A 25,725-nucleotide genomic window follows, 5' to 3' on the forward strand; every position below is an offset into this window, starting at 1 on the left:
TGAATTTGAAAACCCATGTTCCCTATTTCTATCTAGCGTAGTGGTGTTGACTGACACATCTACATATTTTATACTAAATATGTTATTATTGAAATTACATATTTTATAGTGACTCTTTTTTTGATCTCAGCAACTCTAACTCTAACCATCCTTCCTGCTGAATTATTAAACAAAAATGTAAGAAAAACTGTTTAACTACATGATAAATGTAGAGCATGTTCTTTACTGATTCCCGCTAACTCTCAGGACACGTGCATCTAGTATTTCGTAATAAGTGATCCGGTCTTTGCCCTTTACAGTGCAGGGTTAAAAACCGCACAAAGGTAAACAAGTGTCAAATAGAAGCAGGAAGGCCGGCTTCCTGGCATCCTGCGGCTATTTATAGAGAGGGCTGGGGTGCGCGTACGCAATGGTGCGTTGCGTGGCGTAATCAATCACTGTTTAATTTCTACTACAGATGGGACTTTGTTTTATTTGGCTCAAATTAATTTTGAATTTAGGTATCCGACTGTTAATGGATTATGAAGAGACGTATTGATTTTTACCAGGTTCTCTTACAATAGGCACAGGATGCAGTCGCAGTCTTTTAACGGCTTTAACGTCCAGGTCGGTAGGTAGGTACCTACCTAGTCTTGGTACAGACTAGGCAGTACGCTAACCTAAAAAAAAGTTTCTAAAGGTCTTGTTTACAAGACTAACAAACATTTAAGACTAGTTGACATTTTTTATGGACAAGTAGTCAAACTACCCGCATTTATGCCTCTACCTTAGATCACCTGAACAAAACTGAAAAATGCTCAGCATTATAACACTAGAGTTCAATTACAGTAGTCAATAAATTAATTACTTACCTGGATAAATTTAACTTATCAGCAATTTAATAACTGTATGTGACTTATGAAACAACTCTATATTTTCCATCCTTGCTGCCTGCTGTTGCTTGTTTATTAGATTACAGTAAGCTCCTGCTCAGGAACCTGTCCCACAATCTAAGAATGTAGATAGGTAATATTATTGAGTTGCCAATCAGGCATCAGTGTAGTAAGCTCGTCTGCAATTAATCGCAGATGAGATTGCGTTGAAACAAAGAAACTTAATAAATATTGCAGACATAGAATCAAAAATATTTACCCTTCTTGTCATCGTTTGAGAGAACACCACATCTCCGACCGTACTAAGACCTTGTCCAAACAAGACATAAGGGCGGTAATTGCGCGAACTGTGTCATAAGAGTTATGTTTCATCTAAACTTAACAAGGATCAGCATGACAATCAGCCCATTACTTTGCTAAAGAATCTAAACCTTTTGCAACACTTAAACAGAATGTATTAACCGAAAGCTAATTTATAAAAGCAATGCCATGTATTAAATATTTTTATGTTAGCGCATTAAAAACACACTGATGAAATTGACAGCTGGTTTACGTAACGTACGAAACACCGCCTTACGGGCAGGGAACTCCGGAAACTGAACCAACTGAATGAAATTGTGCCCTTAAAACGTTGTTGGTGGTGCCTACAAGTGCGCCAGTAGGGCAAACTGTGACATGCTATCAATGCTATCTAGTGGCGAGTAAATAAACTAGTTGCATAATTAGTGCCATCTATCATAGAGTAGCGGTACTTTTTACTATAAAAGTTTTAAGAACTTAATAATAGATGGCAGGCTAGAGATATTACTCAGATACTGCCATCTAGTGGTGAATAGATTAACTACATGCTTAACTACATATTGCAAGACAGTGCTATCATGAACATTTTTGTATCTAAAAGTCGCTACTAGATGGCAGTAGTGCTAACACATCCATAAAACTATTGAAAAAATATCTTTTTAGTAAATCTCTTTGTAAATAACTAACTATTTTATATGCAGTATCACTGTTTGAAAATAAATAATTTATATCATTCAATAAAATCAAATATAAAAAAATTAAACCGGCCTCTGTCAAAAACGAATCAACAACTGTCAATGTCAAATTGTCACATGTTTTTGTTTTGTTTTCAAAATTTACAGAAAAAGTGCAAAAAATCAAAAATCAAAATAAAAAATACATAAGTACATGTTACTGATCATCTTTTGAAGGAAGTCATAACTTACTAAAAATAGAACTAATTCAAAATGGTTAAGGTTTGGAAACTAGGACTGATGAGCTATGATACCGCCCAGAAAATCCAACTGGCTATAGCTCGAAAGCACCTCGATGGAATGGTGAAGGGAGTACAAACCAATTACGATACTCTTCTACTTGTCGAACACAAGCCAGTCTATACCGTGGGTAAGTCTAGAAAGCTTTTAAAAAATCTTGTGTCGTAAAGCCCCTTACCTGAACTTACAACTTGAGCTTTACAATAACTGTGCAAATAAGAAGTATCTCATCATTTCATGCTTGCCTAGTTCCTAAGTTTAATATTATTATGACAGTAATTTCATGTGGTTGGAGTAGATTTTCCTTATTATTACATAATATCCTAATACTATACTTCTTCTTTCAGGTATTAGAGATGATACTCCCAAAAATGAAATAGTACGCCTCCAAGAACTTGGAGCAGAGTTCAGAAAAACAAACCGGGGTGGGCTGATCACCTTCCATGGTCCCGGCCAGCTTGTAGCGTACCCTGTCATAAACTTGAAGCACTTCAAAACTAGTGTCAAGTGGTACGTCAATAGTTTGGAAGAAACGGTCATTGGGATGTGTGGTGATTTAGGTAAGACAAGATTTTAACTGTTTATTGTAAACTGTGTAATTATTTCCATATTATTGCAAGATTGACCCTACTAAGTTCTTAATACAATTTATTTGACTTGACTTGACTTATGGTCCTATGTCCCCTAGATGGGGCAGAGGGCGTCCACAACAGTCCTCCATCTCGTTCGGTCTTGAGCTTCTCGCTTGATCTCGCTCCAGGTCTTGCCGATCTTCTTCGCCTCGTCTGCTACAGTGCGCCGCCAATACAATTTATTTATTATTTACAAATTTTATTGTCTCAGTATTAAATGCATGTCAATCAGTTGGCAACACCTGGCCACTATATTAATTACCTTTTATAGTGGAATCTCTATAAATTGAATGTTAAAGGTAATGCAAAAAAAATTGAGTTAACGAGTTTTCGACTTAACAAGAACTTTGAGATACATTATGACTTAACTGCTGAAATTTCTACTTATATTTTTTACATATTAAAACAAATTATGATGTAAACTGTACACTGAAAAAAATCCATTATCTTCTTTTGATTTAAACAATTTGCAGATTTTTTATCAATTATTTTTTCAAGCTCAAACAATGAACCGAACACATGTTCCTCGATATCATCACATCTTTCAACATAAGTTCGTAGAGTGTTGATTGCAGCTCTGGCTTCTTTATTTGTTATTGTTGGTTCAAAACTTGCTGGATCAGGATAATCAATCAGTTTCTTAACAACTTCCTTTCTGTAAGCCGATTTGAAGTTTTTTATTATTCCTTGAACTAAGGGCTGTAGCTTAGATGTTGTATTGGGTGGAAGAAATTTAACTTTCACGGCTTTTAATGGTGGAATTATGTTGTGAGCTGTACAGTTGTCAATGAAAAGTAATATTTTGCGTTTCTCCTTAATCATTTTCTTGTCGACTTTAATGAGCCATCCTTTGAATATTTCAGCTGTCATCCAGGCTTTCTTGTTAGCATCATAGTCTAGTGGTAGAGATTTACAACCAGAAAAACAACGAGGCTTTTTAGCCTTTCCTATAACTAATGGTTTAAGTTTTTCAGAGCCTGTCATGTTTGTTGCTAGCAATATTGTTAATCGCTCTTTACTGTGCTTACCGCCATGACATTTTTCATTTTTACAAATAAGTGTTTTATCAGGTAGGCACTTGAAAAAAAGGCCAGTCTCGTCGGCATTAAAGACTTTTGGCTTTTGACAAAGGCTTTTGGTTCATAATCCTTCAATAAACTCTGCAACTCAATTATCCATTTATCACTTACCTATCTCGTTATTGACACTTGCACTTTCGCCGCAAACTTTTATAAACACAAGTTTATGACGCTTCTTAAAATTCACCAACCAACCGTTGCTGGCACGAAAAGAACTGTGTCCCAGTGATTTTGAAAGTTCTTCTGCCTTTTTGCGTAATATAGGCCCAGATACGCTTATGTTTTTGTCCCTACACTGTTTGAACCAGGTGAGTAAGTATTCTTCTAAATCAGGAAACTCAGCTAGACTCCGTCTTTTGCTGGATAAATTGCTACTTGATTCATATCTTCGCAATATTTCGGCTTCATTCTTAATTATTGTAGACAAAGTGCTTGCTGGCAATCCGTATTGAGCTGCGACGTCTTTTTTTTTTCATTCCACTTTTTACCGCATTGATAACATCGCTTTTTTCACGTTGAGTCAAAGTCTTTAGTTTCCGCTTTGTACTCATGTTGTTGTTGGTTAACAGCCAAAATAATACTAACAAGCTCCGCTATAAGTAATCGTGTCCTGTGTCGACAAGGAACAAACATCACGTTCACAGCTGTGTTACTTAGAAAAGTTTCATGAATGTATTCATTCATTGCACGTGTACAAGACAATAACAATAGATTAGAAGCCCCGAACCCGAACATTCATTTTGGATTTTATTGCTATTATTACGGGGAATTCCAAGTATTATATTTTCTCCTTTTTGAAATTCGAGTTATAGATTATAAATACATAATAGGTATGTATCATCAATACTTCGTAGGGAAATAACATTTTGTTCGAGTTCAAAGTCTAAATAATTCGAGCTACCGCGTATTTAGGTGTTCAGCGGAAGGGAATGGCAAATTTTTTCGACTTACTGAGGATTTCGAGTTATAGAGATTCCACTGTAGGTACTACATTCTCCACCTCAAATGATCATTTTAGAGGCAAAATGAACTAAGTTTATCAGTTTGTTTTTAAAATGTCTGTGTTTGTTTAAGGTATCAAAGCTAAAAGGTCACCACACACTGGCGTGTGGGTAGATGATAACAAAATAGCTGCCATCGGGATCCATGCCTCCAGGTATGTCACTACACATGGCATATCTCTAAACTGTGATAATGATCTCAGCTGGTTTGACCACATTGATCCTTGTGGTATAGAAGATAAAGGTGTTACCTCTCTCACTAAAGAAACTGGTGTTTTATGCTCTATTGACAAAATGACTCCATTGTTTTTACGTAACTTTGAAAAAGTATTTGATTGTCAATCTGATGAACTAGATACAAAGATCAAAGAAGAGATACTCAACACTGTTTATAGCAAATTATTGGTATCAAATGCTTGATATGAAAATTGTAGTTTTAAAATTTAAATAATTTATTAATTTTTGATCTGTGAATTTTAATAGTTAACTATTTGTTACTGTTTATTGAAATTAGAATTTGTTATGAAATAAAAACAAAATTAATTTGTACAAGTTTATTTCATTTGTTAATCATAATGAAAAATAAATAAGTAAAAAATAAAATTAGTCTAAATAAATAAAATAGAAATCTCAAGTTGGGTTAAGAGAAACATTATATTTTTATGACTGTTTAGTTGTGCACTCAGTACAATAAATAAAATTAGTCCTATATACATTTCTTCAGAACCCAACTGAAAGTTCATAAGAGTTTCTAAAGTGCTTGAGCCAAAGCAATTGCAATAAATGGTATAATATTTACAAAAATACTGTCTGAACTTTTGACAGAGGTAAAAAGCGTCTTGAAGCTGTCAAACTGCCTTGAAATAATGTTGGAAGAGTTCAGATATCTTACGAGTAAATTATAGCATTCGTCAAAAATTTTGTCCTTAAATTAAGCTTGTTCACTAAACTATGTAGTCAGTTTAAAATTTTAGTCGTTCGGAATAATCCCATAAAGCATATTCGTCATTTATTTTGCTTTAATATTCGCTTTTAGGGACTATTCCAAAAAAAATACTAAAAATGCTAAACAATTGTACAAACACTGGTTGCTTAACTTATTTATCTAATAAATGCATTGTCTTACTTAATAATACAATTTCCTAGGTACCCTATTGCAGCAGTTTATAAGGGGGATAAATATCCTAGAATTCGATTAACTGCTAAATAAATGCATAATGATTATCCTGCAGGGTATTTCGTTACTTCTATGCCTACTTAATATTAATAAATGCTTTTAAATGCAATAAATTACCACTAAAGTTAATGCAAAACACGCGGTGGTCACAATAATATCATCAAAACAGATATCAAAAACGTTCCAATGCTTGACACCACGAGGATAATCTAGTTTACAATTACAAATGAGGGTTCCTAAATTAAATGGACGGATTTGACCTGTGAATAATTGATATTGTTTTTCATCAGTCATTCGTATCACAAGTTCCTCGGAGAAGAACGTCGGAACTACTCGCGAGACCAATCGTCGACGTAGCCTCTGTGTCCGTGTCTGACGCATTTTACGCGCGTGATTTGTGATCGTGCGTTTTTGGACACACTATTCGCGAACCTGATTGATTGAATAAGGGTGGAACTCTGTTTAAAAACAAAACACGCGCGTAAAATGGGGAATCTGAACACGGTCAAAATGATGTGTGGTTTGACGATCAGATTACGACATGTGTTTGGGCGGCGCGAGCCACTTGCGCATGTAGTAGCAGAACACGGTGGCGATGTAGAGAAGTACCAGCAGCGCGCACGCCACGCCCAGCAGCAGCACCGACGCCTTGCTGGGGCACGGCTCTACTATTGTTACAGTTTTTTCTGTAAAAAAACCACCAATTAAAATATTGGTTGAATGTAACAACGAATCGCATAAAGATTACCTAACAAATCAAAACCATAATATAAACAATTATAAAGAGTCATAACCGCATCTGAGAAAGAATATAAATAAGGAACTGGACCTATTAAGGGTTAAAATCAAGCTCATTATGGTCTAATAACCTTTAATTGATAGTAAACTCCTTCGAATTCATTAGTCACAGCCATAAAAGGCCTGCGCTATTACTGTTATAAATAGAGCAACTACTTACCACCGAAGTTAGCCTCTGACACCGTGCCGCCAGGCTTGTCGGACCTTAAGAAGTCTGTGCTCTGTCTTTCGTCGCCGAAGTCCAAAACGAGTATTTCTTGGGAAATGTTCATATTTTCTTCTTGTGAGTGGTTCTCGCCGGTCTCGTTGTGTGGCAAAGAACGCTTCCTTCTGCCCCAGGACTCGATCGATTCCATTGCCCACTCACACACCGCCTGGAAGCGAAGATTACATCATAATAAAGTTATAGATTAGCCGGAACGGTTCCGCCGTGTCTAATAGTAATAGGAGCTTTGTATTATGCGTCACTAACGATATTGTCCTAATGAGCAAAAACTTTTTTTTTTGTATTGCTATGAAGTCATGTCACCGCCACATCATAATAATATGGGGTCATCTCAATGATGGCGTGGAAATCATAGATCTACAAGGACCTATAATGACACCTACGAAGCTTTTATTATATGTCTGCAGCTCTATGAGTAACAGAAGTAAATAAAATCATATTTTTCAATAATCATAAAAAAAAAGAAATTAATAATATTAATATTACCGGTGAGCAAGGTCCAAGGCAGTATTTGACGTTGCACTGGAAGATGACACCGTAGGATTCGGTAAATCTGAAGGCTTCATAAACGGTCTGCAATGAATTGCCGTCGGGGGTGAAGGCAGGGAAGATTGAGGGATCAACTGGACACCTGGAAACAATGACAATTCCGTGAATGTTTTTTCCAAAATGTAATCGTACGCGTCGTAGCTTCAATAATAACTTACCCTTCATCGTCAATGATTTGTATGGTCGTCTTTGAGTCCTTAGCCATTGCAACACAGCTGCGCGCGAAGATGCCATACGGGGCTGTAAATAAGACCATTTTAGTATGAAAATATTCTCAAATTATCAATTATCCATAATAAAATGTATATCATCGCTATTGAAAGTGATCTTACTGTCTTCAGGAATCTCGATGCGGAAGGTAAGACGATCTCCGATGCGGACCGTCTCGACCTCTCGCTGGTGGGCGTCTAAGATACGAATGCGCGGCGAAGGCGCCTCCGGTGATGCCGTAATGGAAATCATCTCAGGATCTCTGCGGTTAAAATATTACAACCCATTTTAATTATAGTCTCACATTAATATTCTGAATTGTAAGATATCAAAATAAGTCAAACGGCAACTAATGAGTTAAATTCACACGTCGTTACATTACTGGCTACACTTTGCATAATAAATTCTACTATTATGGCCGACCCGGTGCAATCGCATTACATTCATTGACAGCAATCATGATGGTTATCACGGTACTGCTCACTTCATTAAAACTACATGCATACAAAGTAGATAATTGCAGTTGGTAGGCAGCGCGCATCACGATCGCCACAAGTGCCAGCTTGTGAATCTAATTGTTACGCGTTTACGATGTAAGGGAGATATTCGACGTTAAATTTTCCTTCACGTGCCGATACGGCTTCCTTTTTCTCATTATGCCGTCAAGGCATGTCTTTAGGCTTGTTACTGAATAAATTGCAGGGCGCGTTGTGTGCCTTTTAACATTCTTGCATTACATCCATTGTGTGTACAGACATATACCGTTTACTTTAAACACTGACCTGATTGGTACCATTCCGAATGTAATGTTCTTGGAGCTCATATCGTATGTGCATTTCACTTTGTAAATCTTGTCCGCCTTTGTCATGACAACACTGTGGTGCTGTAGGACGACAGTGTTAGAGTAGACTCCGGTCTGAAAAATATTTCATTTTAGAAACGTTATCAACCAAAATGAGTTATGTAATGATTTCGTTTTCAAGGCACTTACGACGCTCTGTGTATTACAATCCTGGCCAGCCATCGTTAGATCGAGTCGGAAAAGATCGCTGTTCACGACGTCAATGTTACACGTCTCGGATCGACCCAGCGCGTAGATACGACCATTAAAAGGCCTGTTAGTGCGAACTTGCACAGCGATTCTCGTATCCTTGCAAAGTACCGACACTGAAACACAAACAAATGTCAATAACCTTATACATAAAGTAATAGCACAAGTTGCTCGAGATCGAGAGAGTAATTTCTTCGAGACGCGCCAAAGAACGATCGAGTTCATTAACACAAATCCTCCAAGGGACTAGCTCGCGAAAGTGACAGCCTGTGTATTACAAGCAGGAATGTAAAACAAAAAACGTAATTACCATCGTAACAAGTGCCGGTCTTGTCACAGTTAGCGTCATTCCTCGTCAAGTTGCTGGACGTGTTAGTGTCTTGCTGGTGCTCGATGGTAACCGGTAACTCGCCGCTCGGGTTAGAGTTGCTTGGGGGCTCTAGAACAAATAGACGAATTCAACATTACTCTATCATTTAAACTTTAAGTCGAGTGAAAGTGCATAAATAATGCAGCAGAAATGCCGACTAATGAACCTGAACAAATCTATGACTGGAGGGTTCGATTCGAGTTCTTTTATACAAGCGAACCTTTGATTAGGTCCGGGTTTTAGTGCGTGTTGCGCGTGTATCATCATAATCAATACAAGATTGCAGCGATCCACGATGTCCGTCTCGGTGATTCCGACTGCATCCTACTACTGCAATTACTCTTGGTGCCTCTCGCAAAGCTTGCCGCGTCGAGCAATTCTTGATTTTCACACGCAATTGATAAGTACTCCATGGTTAGAATCATCGCCTAATGTCAGAACGAATGGCAGCTGTTAAAACCTCGTGAGGGAAGCACGTAACGCGTCGTTATTATGGTGATTTACTCCGTGTTATAATTACCAATCATACGACAATCTACTTGCACCAGCTGTACTTAGGTTCTAGACTTATCCATCTATGTAATTGGATGATTGTCTGTAACATAACATATTCAAGTTGCACAGATAGTCAATTACTAGCTGTGCTTTCTTTTTCTAGACAAGGGCGTCAATATTTTATTAAAATTACTCGTAAATTCCATTTATTAAAAGTCCATGGCCCTTTTTTTATTTTTTCTCTAGTAATTGTGTAGAATTATCCTCATCCTTTCTATAGCTTTATTATGTGGATAGAGTACCTATTGAGTGTGCTCAGGTTTTGCTGTTTCGTAATAAAAATCGCATGTAATGTATCTGAATCTAGCTATTTCGGATAACACGTTATCAGTAAGTGGTGACAAATCAATACAAAATTTTGGACAGGTAGCGGATAAATGAATCGGTTACCGGAACGATGACGGTCGGTGAACCGTCCCTAATCGATTCGTTAGCATAGCGCCAATGTCTCGACATGTTCTCCGGTCCCCGCCAATAATGAGGTGACGTAAACTGGCGATTTAGGCCGTTGACCGGCAGCAGATGGACAAAGGATTGTCACTCGCCCACGAGAACGCGACCGAAACGGCAACAGTTTAGAAAGAAATTGACCAGGATATTAGACGAGACAATTAAAGAAGTGAATAGGTAATTTTCATTTTACAACTTCACGCTAGCTCGGTTTTTAATACAGCTCTATGTTTTACACCTGGTTCGTTATTCCAATCATTTTAACTGTTTACAAATTGATAGTTTTAACTACAAGGCTGGAACCTGTAATCAGCAAAACTAAAACTAAATTGCAATGGTCAGTAAGAAGCAAGCCCGATATAGCTATGAGCTATTAATTCCAATAACTCGATTATCGAAATGATTATTCGTTTGCATCTGTTGCCCAGCAGTTACACTGTTATAGAGCCCTTAGCCGCTATTTGCGTCATTTAAATCTTACTTTGTTGAAGAGAAATGAGAATAAAATACTCGTAGTGGACCAAATTACCGTGCTGCTCCTAGGCATACACTATAGTGATTACCGCAAAACCGGTCACTTTTCACGAGCCGCATCGATTTGAACTGTCAATCAAAATTATTATAATGCCTAGCCTATTATGGTAATGACATCCTTAGCAAAGGACCCTGGTGCTCCTAGACGCGCTATTTATTTTAGTACACGCATGATTTATGCGCGGGAGATGACGTTAAGTATCTGAACTTCATCAAGCTTGTTTCGCTATGAGCGAATGCAAATTAGTTTTACTATATCATAATGTTTATTGTTTAATAATGAGAGCTACTCTATCGACCATCTTGACAGAGTTGCGATTTTACGATCGTAGTTCTTTTTTGTTTATTTATGCTAATGAGAAATATTTTTTGATTACGTTTAGATAGTATCTTTAAAGGCAAAATTAATGATATCGTAAAGGTTGCCTTACTATTCATAGCCTTTTGTATGCTTTTTACAGAGCTGTTTAAAATGGTAAATACCTAATTACGATAATAAGCAAGGATTCATAGTGAAAAACGAAAAGCTTGACTGCGGGTAATTTTAAATCTCTAGACCTTTTAGGTTACAATAGCTCATAATAGATGGAACATACTCGTAAACAAGTTTAAAGGAAACCCTAAAGGGTTTACTAAAGTAATTGGGTACTAGAGTGAGTAGGGAGCTAGAAATAAACCAAGTCATTCCGTTTGGTAGAACTTTTACACTTTCCGTGGCGGTCGGTGTCGATGACATTGCACCAAGCATATTTGCAACGCTCCGACGAATCACAAAATACGATCAATAAGTTCCCACGCTTCTTCATCAAGTAAATCCCTGCAACTTATGCTGGGGAATCAATATTTTTAGACATAAAGATTGAGATCTTTATTTCTTTTTAAGTTATAACAGTGGTCTACTAAAACAAGGTAAGTATCACTGAAAGTTAAGAAAAATCGTAGGTAATCGAAAGTATTGTTTGCTCGTATGTTTTGTTGTTTCATTTACAAGTTTCACCTATCCATATTTATAAGTGTCTTTCACTTTGTTGGAGTCGAGATAAATATAGAAGTCGTGGTTTTCTTGTAGAGTCAGGCTCTGAAAATGGGGTTTAAACCATTCACGCACCATTCACGGGCGGTTAGTCCTTTAAAACCTGAACGGGTCAGTCGGCACGCTTGGACGTCACTAGGAAAGCTGTGTAGGCGCTTAGTTACGAAGGTCGGAAGTGGCACCGCGATAACGGAGCATTGGACATTCGCAGGGGTACCACCAGCTACCGGGGACTTTCCAAACACTAGTAGAAGAAAACTATCAATATTAACCTTCGTGGCTCTGAAGTGTGCTTAGACTTAGACATTGTTTAGCGACGGTTCATTTGCTTACCCTATTAATTGGCTGCTATAAACTGCACTGCTGCTACTTAGTTGCACTATATAAATTTTATTCGAGGCCAAGTACTTAGATAAATTTCATCGTTAACGTCCTAGCACAGGTGCGTAATAATATCCCATTCATCTTTGCAAGTAGGCTTACAAAAAGCATTTTTCACTGCACAGGATGGCGATTTAATTATTCAATGGGAGCTACGTTAGAATCTTGAAGATAATTCAAACCGACCATAATAATATTACCGTCGAGGTAGAGCGCTGTTTTACATAAAAAGGGAGAAAAAAAACGCAAATCTAATGTTGTTCCCATCGTAAAAGTACTCCTTTTAGACTAATCATCATCAACAAGAGCTTCGAGACAAAAATAGTAGTGGTGTGAGAATCCATTTCTAATATTGCTCATGAAAAATTTCCGTAGCGTCTTTTCCTTCACGTTTCACTTAGCTTTCGCTAACACTTCAAAAACATGTTTAGTTCTAAAAGCATTGCCAGCCCTTGCAGCAGGGTTGTAAGCAGCTGCCGTGATACAGAGCCGCTGCCCGGCTCGTGACGGGACTAAACGAGCCTTTCTACCTATGGCGGCGTGTCTGCCGGTCACTTGAGGAATCTAGTTAGTCTTGAGATGTTTAGATTGAGCTTAAAAGCTCAATTCCCGGTGGTAATGATCGCTTGCCGCTATTTTCATTGTTATTAAACTTTTGCATTTCTATTCTAACTAGGATAACTATAAAATCGATTGCCTCAGGTATCATTGAAATCTTAGAAACTGCATAAAAATATAAGAGTATCTGACGGAACCAGATCTTCCTAAAACATTTCAGTCCAAATTTTAATTAAACGCCGCGCATAACAAGTTACATAATGACGCGTACTGATTCGATTAGCAATAACCGAGAGGGCAGTGACCCGGTTCATGTAACCCGAGTGGCAAGGCCGACCAAGGCCGTTATGCCATCACATAACCGCCTCGCTCGCTGCAGCTTATTAAAACATCGCCGAGCTAACACGATACCGACACAGTTTATTAATAGCATCTCCTTATCCAGCTAGAGGCTAGAATAACGCTTAATAAACGGCTGATATACTGCTGATATCCACCCAGGTGGCTGACAGTCCAAAGACACATTGATAGAATGCGATAATCTAAATTATTCAACTAGTTTTTCATGCTTTTTTGTCATCTCTCTCTTGTAAAGAACCTTAGAACAACGATATTTTTATATTGAATTTATCAATGTGAATATAAAGTAAAGAATACATTTTCATAGCACGTATTACTGTGAGAAAGTTGGTTATTGTTTTTTTTTTCACACTGAATGAAAAATTTCATTACCTGTAAGAAGAAAATATTTAATTAAGTATATTAGAACTCCATGTGTTTTACTGAGTGACACCGGACAATAATAAAAAACTCAAGGGATATCACATGTATTACGTGCCTTACATGAGCTTAGGTACACTTTTAACTTCAGTAAGTATCGGCTATCGCGGTCTATATCCGTCGTAATTCAATTTGCCGAGAATTAGGGCTGGGGCATGAGGAAACCGATCTCACCAGCAGCAAAAAAGAGTATTCAATTTGTGTATTACCACCGTTAGAAGAGCACGCACGACCGGCGCCGCCGCGCTGACGTCGCTCACAATGACCATCGCTTTAATACTTTTTGCACCGAGATGCAGCAAATGTTATCGTGACTCAACACATTTCATCATTGTAAACATAAATAACCAAATTGCGATGACGTATTATCGATAATGTTATCTATTCAGTGTAAATAAGTATCAATTACAGCTCTGAAGTTGATAAAATCTTTCATTGCCCAGATGTGCATTGCGGCGCGACAATGCATGAAACGTGCCGCAGCCGACTCGGGAATTCCTAATGTGTTGGATGAATTGTAGCCGAATTGGCACGTGCTTCCGTAAGATTTGCGTTAATATGACTGCTCATACTGCAGTCATATTAGGAAGGAATTCCACCTTTAGCATTTGTGGTAAGAACTTCGTACGGACGCTCATTACTGATGATTTGATGATCATTAGATATCCTGTATCTAGCTGTAATTACATTTATCCATTATGGAAGAGGATGTGTAAGGGATTGGATTCGCCCCGGTAACGGTGCACGGATGGAAATATCTGAATACCTAATTCATTATCATTATGTGCGTATTGCTTCGTTGTGGATCGGGCTGATGGTAATCTTAATACCATAACAACAGGGCATCGTAATAGAGTAGCAAGGAACCAACTCGTTTATTGCGGAACCGATGATGGATACTGCCTCAGCACGGTTTTGATGTGTGCTACAGGCTGATATTAAGGACTTCAGGAATTAACTGTAATTGCTACAAATTTACGAACGTCTAAACCAATTTATCGTTTTAGATTTACGTCTGGTACATAATGAAAGCGTGTAATGATGATAGCCAATAAGAGCAAACAACAAGAATCGCATTTCTCATTTGTACGAATCTTGTTTGTTTTGTCTTCTCATTTTACAATGAACCTAAGAATTGCGTCACGATCTTTGTTTCTGTTCAGCATTATTCAATGTCTAGGCGAGCAATATTATTTCCAAGTCGCGAATCGATTTTATCGGTGCGATCGTGGTTCGTAGCAAGCGTTAGCGATCGGTGACTCTTCGATTAAGGTACATTGGACCCCTCTAACCCTGACCTCTCGTTGAACGCAACGTGAGATATGAACTCGCATATTTCAACGTCTTCTTACAACATGATTATAACTGTGCCTCTGAGATTTTCCTTGCCACGATTGTCAACTGTTTCCCTAAGTACTTTCTTGGAAGTTGGAATTAATTACACGTAATATCCACTTCAAACAGCTATTCCGTGTGAATGTAGATAACTGTACCTACATTGTAACCGTGAATTAAAATTCATTTCACGATTTGAATTTTATTACAATTATGTAAACGCTGCTTGACTCTGTTGATGATACTTTATGGTTTAAACAACGTTTTGATTTAGTTCAAACGAGCATTATGCTGTCATCGCTTTTATTGTAGTAACTATTGGTATGCCTGACGCGGTAGTAGTAAGTTAAATCTTTTCAACGATTTTATTTATCTTTATTACTATAAACACTCTTCATACATATTAATCAGCTTACTAATTGGGCGTATTTACGGTAAAACGTCGCTGCCGAAGCGTGCGCCCACTGTGGAACCCACAAGTTCAATCACACTGCACAGAAGTTTAATCTGATAACCTTGCAAAAACAATCTCATTGTCGATTTGCAGACATTTCTCACGAGTACACTAGGTGAGAAGTTCAGGTGAGGAAAAAATTAACCACAGCAATTATTATTATCCGCAGAACATACAGTGCTAATGGCGTAATTATGTGATTTGTATCTCTGAGTGTTTTAATCATAAAACAAATTGATTTTCAAAATGAACTTGGTTTGTTGTGGATCGTGAATAATTGAGGAGTTGTATAATTGGATTTTCTTTGTGATTAACGTTATTGTGGTAGTTCCATTTTCGAATTGGCACGAACGCGTTTTGTTTTTAATGTCGACGAAATAATTGTTTTCTTGATTGATTTACCTAGATTGCCTATTCCAACACTTTCCTTGGCAAAAAGCTGGAGCTGAATTAAGTGTCTGTGGGTTTTTGTCGCCATAAATGGGAACAGCGATCAGTCTCCCGCCAGTCGTTAAGGCCCGATGCCCTGGATCCGCGGCCTGCACCTAGCATGCGGCTCATGCTCGATCGCCCCGAGGTGGTGTTTTTATGAATGCTATTAGATCTCTAGAAGGAATGATTCAGTTAGCGATCCCATTCAATGGTAAATTATATCTCATTGTAAATATAGTCAAGAAAAACAAAATAAATTTATTTTTTGTTTTATTGTATCCTTTTCAGATGTATGGGGCATTACATATTTTATCTAATATCAAGTCTATATTTTCAAAACAACCTCAAGCTATTTTCTATAACTCTACATTTTCTTAGCCACTTGCTCCGACTGCTGACAAGTTGTTTATTTAAGGATATTTCAAATCGAGCTTTATTGTGACCACAATAAAGCTCGGCACCTCGCCGGTTGACAGAAATGACCGGCGTAGTTCTTCCTAGCAAAAGCCCGTTACGGGACCACCTACAAGGTGATTGTGCAACTCGCTATGCCAACTAATTATTACACTTGCGGCATCTGACTTGATTTATGCAGCTATTGGGGCTTCTGTCGATGTGATGGACGGCTGAACTGTGTGGCGCCAACGGACCAGCTAGAAACGTCTCGCTAATGCAAAAAGCAATAATTATGAAATCCAATCAGCGTTCGATGAAAAGAAGATATCAATAGTAGATAACTGCAAGTACCTGTGTAAAACATACGTTACAATATGGCTTCACGAAAGATTATCGAAAATCCGAAATCATTATCATGCTACATTATTAGGTAATACTGGTAATACATAGAAGATTAAAAGGCAACGTAAATTTTAATAACCATTATAAATCTCTTCAAACATCGCGATTACATCCTATTTTTAGTTACTTCAGTAAAATTAAAGGTGATTATTATAAGTTTGCAACCGTAATATTTCTTCAGTTATTATAGGGGTCGGATAATAACTTGCCAAGACCGTCTACTTTATTTCGTAATTTCAAGCTTTATTCGCATTTGAAATTATGTTCATATTTTTCCAAGATGCATCCCGCTGCGCCGGGAGCTGTTTTATTCATACGAGGCTCGACACATGATTAAAATCCTAGTTAAAATCTAATCCTATGAGTATAAATGTACATAATATTTGCACACTGGATTTGATCACTATAATATTCGCCAGAAACTCAGCATATTCCTACAATTATCATAGAAGTTATTTTGGTGTTAGACCAATAAAACTGACAAAGCGTTAACGATAATAGCTCTCATAATTTCGACGATTAGATTACGAAAACTAAGCACCTTTTGTGGCAGAACATTATTACTACTATTAAAAACTGGCTGACTAGTTGAAACTGGTGATATTTTCCTACAGCTAAGGCTGAAGTCAAGATAGGTAGCTACGACTAAGTAACTACTTAACTATCTTTATTTTTACACAGTGAAATGTTGTCAATTGGATCAGTTGGCATCTGAGCCGCGTTAATAAATATCCTTGGACATTTTACACTGCGCTTCTAGTCCCAAACTAAGCAAAGCTTGTACTATGGGTACTAGACAACGGATATAAACATACTTAAATACTTTTTTTTTGTAAATACATACTTATTATACATACATAGAAAACACCCAGTCCAATACAAACAAATATGTTCATGCACACAAATGTTTGTACTGTGCGGGAATCGAACCCGCTACCTCCGGAATAGTAGTCCGTTTCGAACCACTACACCAAACGGCCGACTAGTTAATGTTTATTAGCTTAGCAAATGATGCTGTATGGCGGTGCTATCAAGTAAATAGGGGCTTAGCACTTATAACTGTTCAGTGCGTCGCGCTGATGCACGCTTTGCAATAAAATTTTATAAAAAAAAATAAAACCGACTCCAAAAAACCTACACTAAAACGTACAAAAATAATTACTAATTACCTACTTATTTATTAGGACGAATTATTAATATTTATGTAGGTATACCATGATTGATACTTCTGGAGTCGGTGCCAAGATTATGAAACATGTAAAGTTTGCCTGCACCGACTCCAAAAGTATCAATCATGGTATACCTACATAAATATTAATAATTCGTCCTAATAAATAAGTAGGTAATTAGTAATTATTTTTGTACGTTTTAGTGTAGGTTTTTTGGAGTCGGTTTTATTTTTTTTTATAAAATTTTACTTATTTCTTGCTTTTTAGTTAACTAATTATTACCTTGATGTTACCACTGAAGGTAGGCAGTACACTGAGACCAAAAAAAATTGGTTCATAATCGGCGGAGATATTGCATATAAAAAAGTTCATCCCCAATTTTCCACCCTTGGGGGTGAAATATTTTCTTCAAATTAGCATGAAACCACCCTTTTGATAATACCTATTCAACAAAAAAATAATCGTTCAAATTGGTTTATAATCGGCGGAGATATTGCGTATAAAAAAGTTCATCCCCAATTTTCCACCCTTGGGGGTTGTTTTTTTATTATTAAATTTAAATGGGACCACCCTTGAGGTATTACCTATACGCCGAAAAAAGATTTGTTCAAATCGGTTCATAATTGGCGGAGTTATCGCGTAACAAACATAGAAAAAAAAAAAAAAAAAAACATACGGGTCGAATTGAGAACCTCCTCCTTTTTTGAAGTCGGTTGAAAACGCCCCACAATCTAGCACCGCGCATTCATAATCAGGTGTCAACTCAGCTTTCGTTGAGAATTAGATCAATAAGCTAGTGTTAGTAGAGCTCGTTAGTGGATAATAATGTTATAACGATTTAATTATAGCCCAGTATATAACATACAGCTTTTGTAAATTGCTTTACGTAATTATCAATTAAGCCCAGATACAACGAGCGATGAACTAGTGACCTAGCTAGTTTCAATAGATTTTAATTAGATACCGTAATTTGAAACGTATTTACCTAGGTAAATATTTTAAACGTGAAAGTATAGGTAGATACTAAAAGGATACAACAATAGATCTGGATTAGACCTCACGCGAAGAAAGTCGCCGGCATCCGCTAGTCCCATAAGAAATATTTAATATGTACTAGGACCAACCCGCCCGTCGCCATCCGTCCTGTCTCGAATACCTTCGCGTGTAGGCAACATACATTTTATTACTGGGACATGCATCCCATACTAGCGCGGATGAAAACAATCTGGTTCTGTAATGCAATCGCGTACACCCTTATGAATACTCACGGATTCCACATAGAGTCACGACAATATAAAGTTTATTCCCGCGATTTTCATCTTTCAATTAAATTGCATGTGCACTAAACCTGAACCCAAATAATGCATTGCGAATAATTGTACAGCAAAAGCACGAGTTGCAATTAAATTTATATGTTAATATACAACAAAACAAATGTTTCTCTCCTGTAGATCGACGATTCGAAAAGTATTTAATAAATCTATAATAACTCTTTATTATGTCTAAATCTATTACGTGCAACATTGTTCGAGCTGTATCCATTTCGCTAAGAAAGAAATAAAAAAGCATATTACACGCATCATGAATTCATAACGCGAGTAGCATGCAATGCAATAAATAGAAGACATGATAGCAGTCACATGATAGAATTATGGTGCGATTGTATACCGCGAATCGTGTGAATACATCTTGACCGAGAATATCGGGGCTCTGAAGGGGAAGATCGCCAGTAAATAGGGTAATAGTCGCAGAGTGCCACGAATATACGCTTATTTTCTATTCATGCTGCGTTATACGCACACTTTCATGCCCAGCAGTCATACGAACGACGCCATTTGAGGGTAAAGGTTTGTTCTAAGAAAAACACACGCGAATTACTTTCACGTATCCTTTGTTAGCGCGTGGAAAATACTAATTGCTTGCATCCTGTTTGCAATATTAATAAGACTTTATAACAATGGAAATGATGGTTTAGCTGTGCTTTTATTTATGATGATGGGACTGGACAGCACAATGGAGGGCTACCATTTACGCGACGCAAATTAAGGATATTCAAATGGATACAATGCTGGCTGCTGAGTGGTGGAGAGCATTTATTTGCGATGCAGTGCGTCGTTAGGTCGACGAGGGGTGAACGATCGCCGCCGCAGAGCGCCCGTAGTCACGGTGTCCCCGACTAGAGCTGATTGCGGCGATATCAGTCTGTCATTAGTGCTAGCCAGCGATGGCATTAATTTACCTCGAGCTGCAAATAATTTAGCCGATGTAATAGTTAAAGAACCAGATTAGACTTAGACATATTTGTTTGGCTAACTGTAACACGACTTCTTATTGTTTACAATAATCAAATAAGAATGCTTGATGTTAGATATCATAGTAATTTTGCAACTGAAAATGGAAACTGAAATATTAAATCACCGTTTTCTGCATTAATAAATCGGGAAAATGTTTAAGTGAAATTCACCTTTTGATATCTAAGCTCTATTTTATAATGCTTAATAAATCCTAATACCGTATCTGAGCAAAATATGAGCAATAAATCTAACACGATAATGCACCATGCGCGGCCCTTCCGTATTGTGGCCGTCACTTCAAATATACACCGCGCGCTTCGGTATCTGAAGATAAAATATATTTGTAGCAAATAGCTGTATACTGCGAGCCATGAAATAATAAATTCCGCTTAACTATGCTCAGAATCCAAGCAAGTAAATCATATCGTACCAGGAAATCATATTTACTAGGTACTTACTCCAAAATCAATGTAGGCCATATCTATTTATCACCAAGAATGTAATTCTACTTAGAAAAAGTCAAAGTCATACAAAAGCAGTCTGTAATCAACTTATTGCCATGTATTGATGTAAAATTGGTCCAGGTATGGATATTACTTTCATTACGTTACAATTTTTTCACTTATTGTAATGAGCGATACAACCGCGCATTAACTTTATAATATCATCAAGTTATTTCAAAATGTGTACCACGGCAGCTAGCCATTACGTCAAAATAGATTGTAAGTATGTAAACCAGCCATAAATGATATAGCGTTACTTTTATGCATTTATTTATTGCAATAAACCCTGGGACGCATAACTCCTAGCGAGGCTAGCGCTGGTTCAAGAAAGATATGATAAAAATCTATTAAAACGGAGTCTGCATTGTTCAAGATTATGTCAATTTGCCATCCAAGGTAACTTACCTTCACATGCACATCACTAGGAGCATTAATAACTCGGTGTCAATGTTATTCGGCCTTATTTGTTTGCAAGATTGTAAAAGATTATTAGCTCGGCTACATAGAAGCTATTTAGGTACTTACATTACAGCGCAACGTTGGCGCCGCTGTCCACATAATTATTGGCCACTATAAAGTTATTACATGATTTTAATTCAAACCGTGCATTATTTTTCCATTATCAATGAACGCCTGTCTGTAATAACGCACTTAAAGTATAAAAAGTTAATGTCACGACTATGTAGTACTCGTAGTATTCGAATCGTCCATTACGCTACTTTAACAATGTGCATTGATGCAAATGCAGGCGCTATTTTTGTACCAAGTAATGTAGCAGCAGTATGATTTGTTCGTTTTTTACTGAGGATTGTGGAAATATCATTGTGAAATAAAAAGTTGTCGTCAATCAGATAAATTGTAGCTAGGTAACTTTGATTCACATAAAAATCACGCATTCACAAACTTTATTTCTCTGCATTGATGATAATTTTTCTGTTAAGAATAAATTCATGTACAGGGTTTTGTTTCGCTTTAAATTAAGTACCTACCAGATAAATTTATGGAGATATAAGTCACTATTATTATTAGACAAAAAATATGAACATAATAAAAGGTAAGAAAGTACGAGCAAAACAACAACATCGCAGGAGCTATAACATACCGATTAGTTGCTTTATCTATTTTATATCGCACTTAGACTAGTTTCTTGAGAACGGATCGCCGAGATAGCCTTTAATCCACCTAAGGCAAGAAAATGATTGGAACAACTACTGGATATATTTTCAAGAGCCACATTCTGATATCGGTACCGCAAAGGAGTAGAACACCGGGTTTTATAACGCTTAGTTGAAGATGAGTGAATTATGAGCATAGATACAGAGCCTAATAACACTCATACGTCTCAGATATGAAATTACTTCTTACTAAAGTTTCCGCTTTAATTTCATTTTAACCTAAATGGTTCTGAATAATGTGATTGAATACGTAACTGAAATAACATGGAACCCAACTGACATGATTCATTTTTTAAAACTCAAAACGTAGAATAGCGTAGAAATGTCTAATCTACAACTAAGCAGATTTGCAGAAAGGACTGTTAAAAAAAACAATTGAAAGTCGAGTTGTGGACTGCACTTTTTAACTAAAAAAACAATTGAAGGTACTCACTCTCACAGAAGTTCTCGAAGTACTTTCCGATGGGTTCGCCGTCGTCGATCAGGGGTCGCTCCGCGTTCAAGTAAGCCGATGGTCCATCAGGCAGGGTGTGATGATCCAGGTGATACAGTCGACAGTTGTATGCGGTAGAATGTGGTGCTCCCAAGTACAGGAACGACCGGCACAGGAACTCCGACTCGATCTCGCACGCCAACTTGCATGCGGCCTCGGATGTTACCTGCGTTTATGATTTACATTTAATATTCTAATTTTCATTTCGTAATAAAGTTTTGATTGCGGAATCGTATTTTAATGAGTCGCAAATTTTAACTGACATTTCCGTCTAATAAAGCTTTCGTTCATAATGTTTCATGAACATTACTGATAGTTTATGTATCTAAATCTGTTTTATTATTCATTATATTTTATTGCCACTTTCACACACACAGTAAATGTTCATTCTATTTATAGTAAGACCAAGTCTTAAAATCATCGACAGTGATAGAGCAATTAAATAAATGACTCACAAAACAACGATTTGAAAACCTTAAAATAATATCTCGCTTTATCAATCTTTTACCCTAAGTTAAATAAAGCTTGCGTGTTTTTCCACTCTATTGACAACCACAAATGCCAGAGGCAAGTAAATCGTATTAACTAAAAGGCTGAACAAATGAGTTGATCAAAATAGCGAACCATCACAACGCGTAATTACTGTGATCCCACAATAAAAATAATATTACTTAAGTCAACTTTCAATTTCAAAGTTTAATAACATGCTGTCATCACTTGGCCCTCCGCGGGCCGCGTACATGACGGGGATGGCACAAAAGGTTTCATTGCAATGTTAATTGCTGAGGTACACATCTATCTACACGTAATTTATCGCATCTCTGATGTGGAATCGTAAAATTCAAGTCGTATCTTTAAACGAACAAACTAAAACACGAATAAAAAATATGTTTTATCCCATTATCGAGACAAAAAAAAGTATATTTCAGAGAAATCATGTAATTTTTCGTCTGTCAATTTCTCTGGTGAATTAAAACAATTTGCTCTGCAATCTGATGGATATTTGAAGAAATGTCTGTTTTTAGTCAATTAAGAGAAAATTGTAGAGCTATTAACCCAAATTGAAAGTCTAGGTACCTAATGGTGCTACTTGATCTCCAGGAGTTTTCCCCACAACATTACACAGTCCCGCGTAGAGAATTGATATCAAGGTTAAACGGGAGTGAAGCACAGGAAAAGCTATTTTTTAATTTTAAAAAGAAACAAGACTAAGCAACGTGTATTCATAGCTAAATGTTCGATGTAAAAACGCAACAAGAAAATTTATGTCGATAAAAACATCACTGAAGGAGCGTTCTCACGGGCGCGGGAGAGAAAATGTGCAGTGGCTTCGCGTTTTTCTGACTCGCTGTTCGTCATCGTCAGCACTTCACGGGTATAAAGAAAAAGGTGGTAAATGAGGTTTAGTTATTACCTGCAATTCCTTGTCAGTGTAGTAGTGTAGACCGGCGTACTGCGCCACTTTGTCCTCCGCAACGCCCACGCGCGGCGCCGTGAACAGACGGTGTCCCTTGCACGCCTGCGCCGCCTTCAGGCACAAGTTCTGGACCACACACGTATACAATCAGACAAATAACACACCACCACTATAATAACGCAACCAAGATGTTTATTTACACGACCACTCAAACGTCCCGCAACTAAATTACAATTGTTTCACTTGAAATTGTTCGCGTTGCTCAGAAGCGATACTGTGTCTTTACACGACGATACTGTGTAAAGTGGCAGTTAACCGTCCTCAACGTGCGGGTGGTTCCTTATTCATTTTCGCTTATTAAACTGTAATAAACATCTAGTTAAATTAATTTTATAGCTGTAAGTACCGCATTCTATTTAAGCAACAATTTCGAATATTGAATTAGTAAAGATTAAGTCAAAAAGCAACGTAACTTATTATTGTTTCATGTGGTCTACATACAAATATATGGTGTTCATAGTACATTTTTTAGGAATTGAGGGAACAAAATATGTAAATGTATAATGGCAGTAAGGATATAAAAAGCACTTACTTCAAAGTAGTCAGTGCCGGGCGTGTCGACCAGTTGCACGATGTGTTGGGCGGTGCGCCTATCAGAGTCGCTGAGCGAGCACCTCATGCTGCCGTACTCGTACTCCGCAGACCGGCACGGGAACCGTTTCTGGTTGTAAAGTAATTAACCTCTTATATTTGAAAGTAACCGAAAGATAAACACCCGAGGACTTTATTTATAACTATGCTATACAACCTACTTAGGATGTATAGCATCATAAAGAAATTGCAAATCACGACACTCATTAACATCTCTCGCTCGCCCGTTACATCGGGAAAGCGAGACGTACAGGCACCTGTCGTCATTTCCATTATTTACTCGTATCTAATTCAGTTGTAGTGTTTCAGACACAAATTGTAGAGAGTTTCTCAATTGCGCTGGTCGTATCTATTATTTATTTAATTGTGTTGTAGTGTTTCTGCCACAAATTGTTCAGTTTCTCAATCACACTGAAATATTTCAGTAATAACCAATATTCGTGTAAGTGTAAACGTAAATCTTATCCGATGCCACAATTGTCCCTCGAAAGTAGGTTAGCAAGATTTAGATCATAATAACGTTGGCCTGATTTGGAATTGTTATTATAACTCGATGAGACTAAAATAACTCAACTGCTCATACAACATAATTCGACTTAACAATCGGCGTTTGTGCTTAATAACTTAACAAGTTGAAAATGAAAAAAATATAAGCGTAATGACCGGTTTCGATCTCACAACCAATGAAACCGAAGTGATATTCTGTAAATAAAACGTTCACGTATGTAAGATACACATCAATTGTGGAGCAAAGTACCGCTCGATCAATTCACACGTATTTAACTCTGCGCGGAGCCTTCGGTCGTTAAGGTTTTAACTGACTTATTAGGCTGCTGACTGAAACCATTAATTACTATCAGCGACCTATTAACGTCTTCTTTTAAGCGATTTAAAATATAACCGCTAATTTTCTTATCATAAAGATGGTCACTAGTCGCATTCGTGACATGTACGTTATTAAAAGCCTAGAATTATAATTTTGCTGGAACCACATACTCCACAACTGTGGTTAGTATAATGAACATGACGGTTTAACATGATAATATTGAAAATACTTAAATATAGACTATGAACGTAATGTCTCTATGCACAATATATTGCTACAGTCAATACAGGTGAGCAACGAAGGTTGATGGCTATCGTACGTTTTCTAAGGGTTTACTTAGTTTCAAAATATTCTGTAACATGTTATCCGGATGTAATAAACATGCCCGTATCGTTTCGCCTATATCTCGAATACCACTCAACTGGGACGAAACCATAAAATATAAATTGAATAGATAAACGGTAAATTGCAATGCGGAGGCGACGTTCCCTCAAAGCGATGGTTCTTGGCTAACAACGGTGCCAGCCTGTTACTCTCAAGAGCTCTTATCGGGTGCTTGCACACTGTGCTTCATGTGTACGGCAAAATACGGTAAATAATTACATGCAGTTTTGACCTGATATGATATTAAACTTGCTATGAAAATTT

The 25,725-nt window shown here is 37.2% G+C and overlaps 2 protein-coding genes across 2 annotated transcripts in view; one reads left to right on the top strand and one right to left on the bottom strand.

The window, feature by feature from the left end:
- The first annotated feature begins 1,957 nt into the window (after nucleotides 1–1,957).
- Nucleotides 1,958–5,410, top strand: LOC135081556 (octanoyl-[acyl-carrier-protein]:protein N-octanoyltransferase LIPT2, mitochondrial). Its single transcript, XM_063976302.1, has 3 exons — nucleotides 1,958–2,276; nucleotides 2,494–2,706; nucleotides 4,932–5,410. Exons 1-3 carry the CDS (start codon nucleotides 2,120–2,122, stop codon nucleotides 5,276–5,278), a joined length of 717 nt encoding a protein of 238 aa, XP_063832372.1. The 5' UTR covers nucleotides 1,958–2,119; the 3' UTR covers nucleotides 5,279–5,410.
- The window catches only part of LOC135081516 (uncharacterized), a 61,783-nt gene continuing 41,455 nt past the window's right edge, over nucleotides 5,398–25,725 (bottom strand). Inside the window, exons 7-17 of the mRNA XM_063976245.1 lie at nucleotides 24,193–24,321; nucleotides 23,598–23,726; nucleotides 22,124–22,349; nucleotides 9,180–9,308; nucleotides 8,810–8,985; nucleotides 8,601–8,734; nucleotides 7,941–8,080; nucleotides 7,767–7,848; nucleotides 7,546–7,690; nucleotides 6,994–7,207; nucleotides 5,398–6,721 (exon numbers count right to left, since the gene is read on the bottom strand). Of these exons, the coding sequence (XP_063832315.1) occupies nucleotides 6,570–6,721; nucleotides 6,994–7,207; nucleotides 7,546–7,690; nucleotides 7,767–7,848; nucleotides 7,941–8,080; nucleotides 8,601–8,734; nucleotides 8,810–8,985; nucleotides 9,180–9,308; nucleotides 22,124–22,349; nucleotides 23,598–23,726; nucleotides 24,193–24,321 (1,656 nt within the window). The 3' untranslated portion in view covers nucleotides 5,398–6,569. The remainder of the gene's footprint in view (nucleotides 6,722–6,993; nucleotides 7,208–7,545; nucleotides 7,691–7,766; nucleotides 7,849–7,940; nucleotides 8,081–8,600; nucleotides 8,735–8,809; nucleotides 8,986–9,179; nucleotides 9,309–22,123; nucleotides 22,350–23,597; nucleotides 23,727–24,192; nucleotides 24,322–25,725) is intronic.

The sequence above is a fragment of the Ostrinia nubilalis genome, chromosome 2, assembly GCF_963855985.1.
Source record: "Ostrinia nubilalis chromosome 2, ilOstNubi1.1, whole genome shotgun sequence".
Classification (NCBI taxonomy): Eukaryota; Metazoa; Arthropoda; class Insecta; order Lepidoptera; family Crambidae; genus Ostrinia; species Ostrinia nubilalis.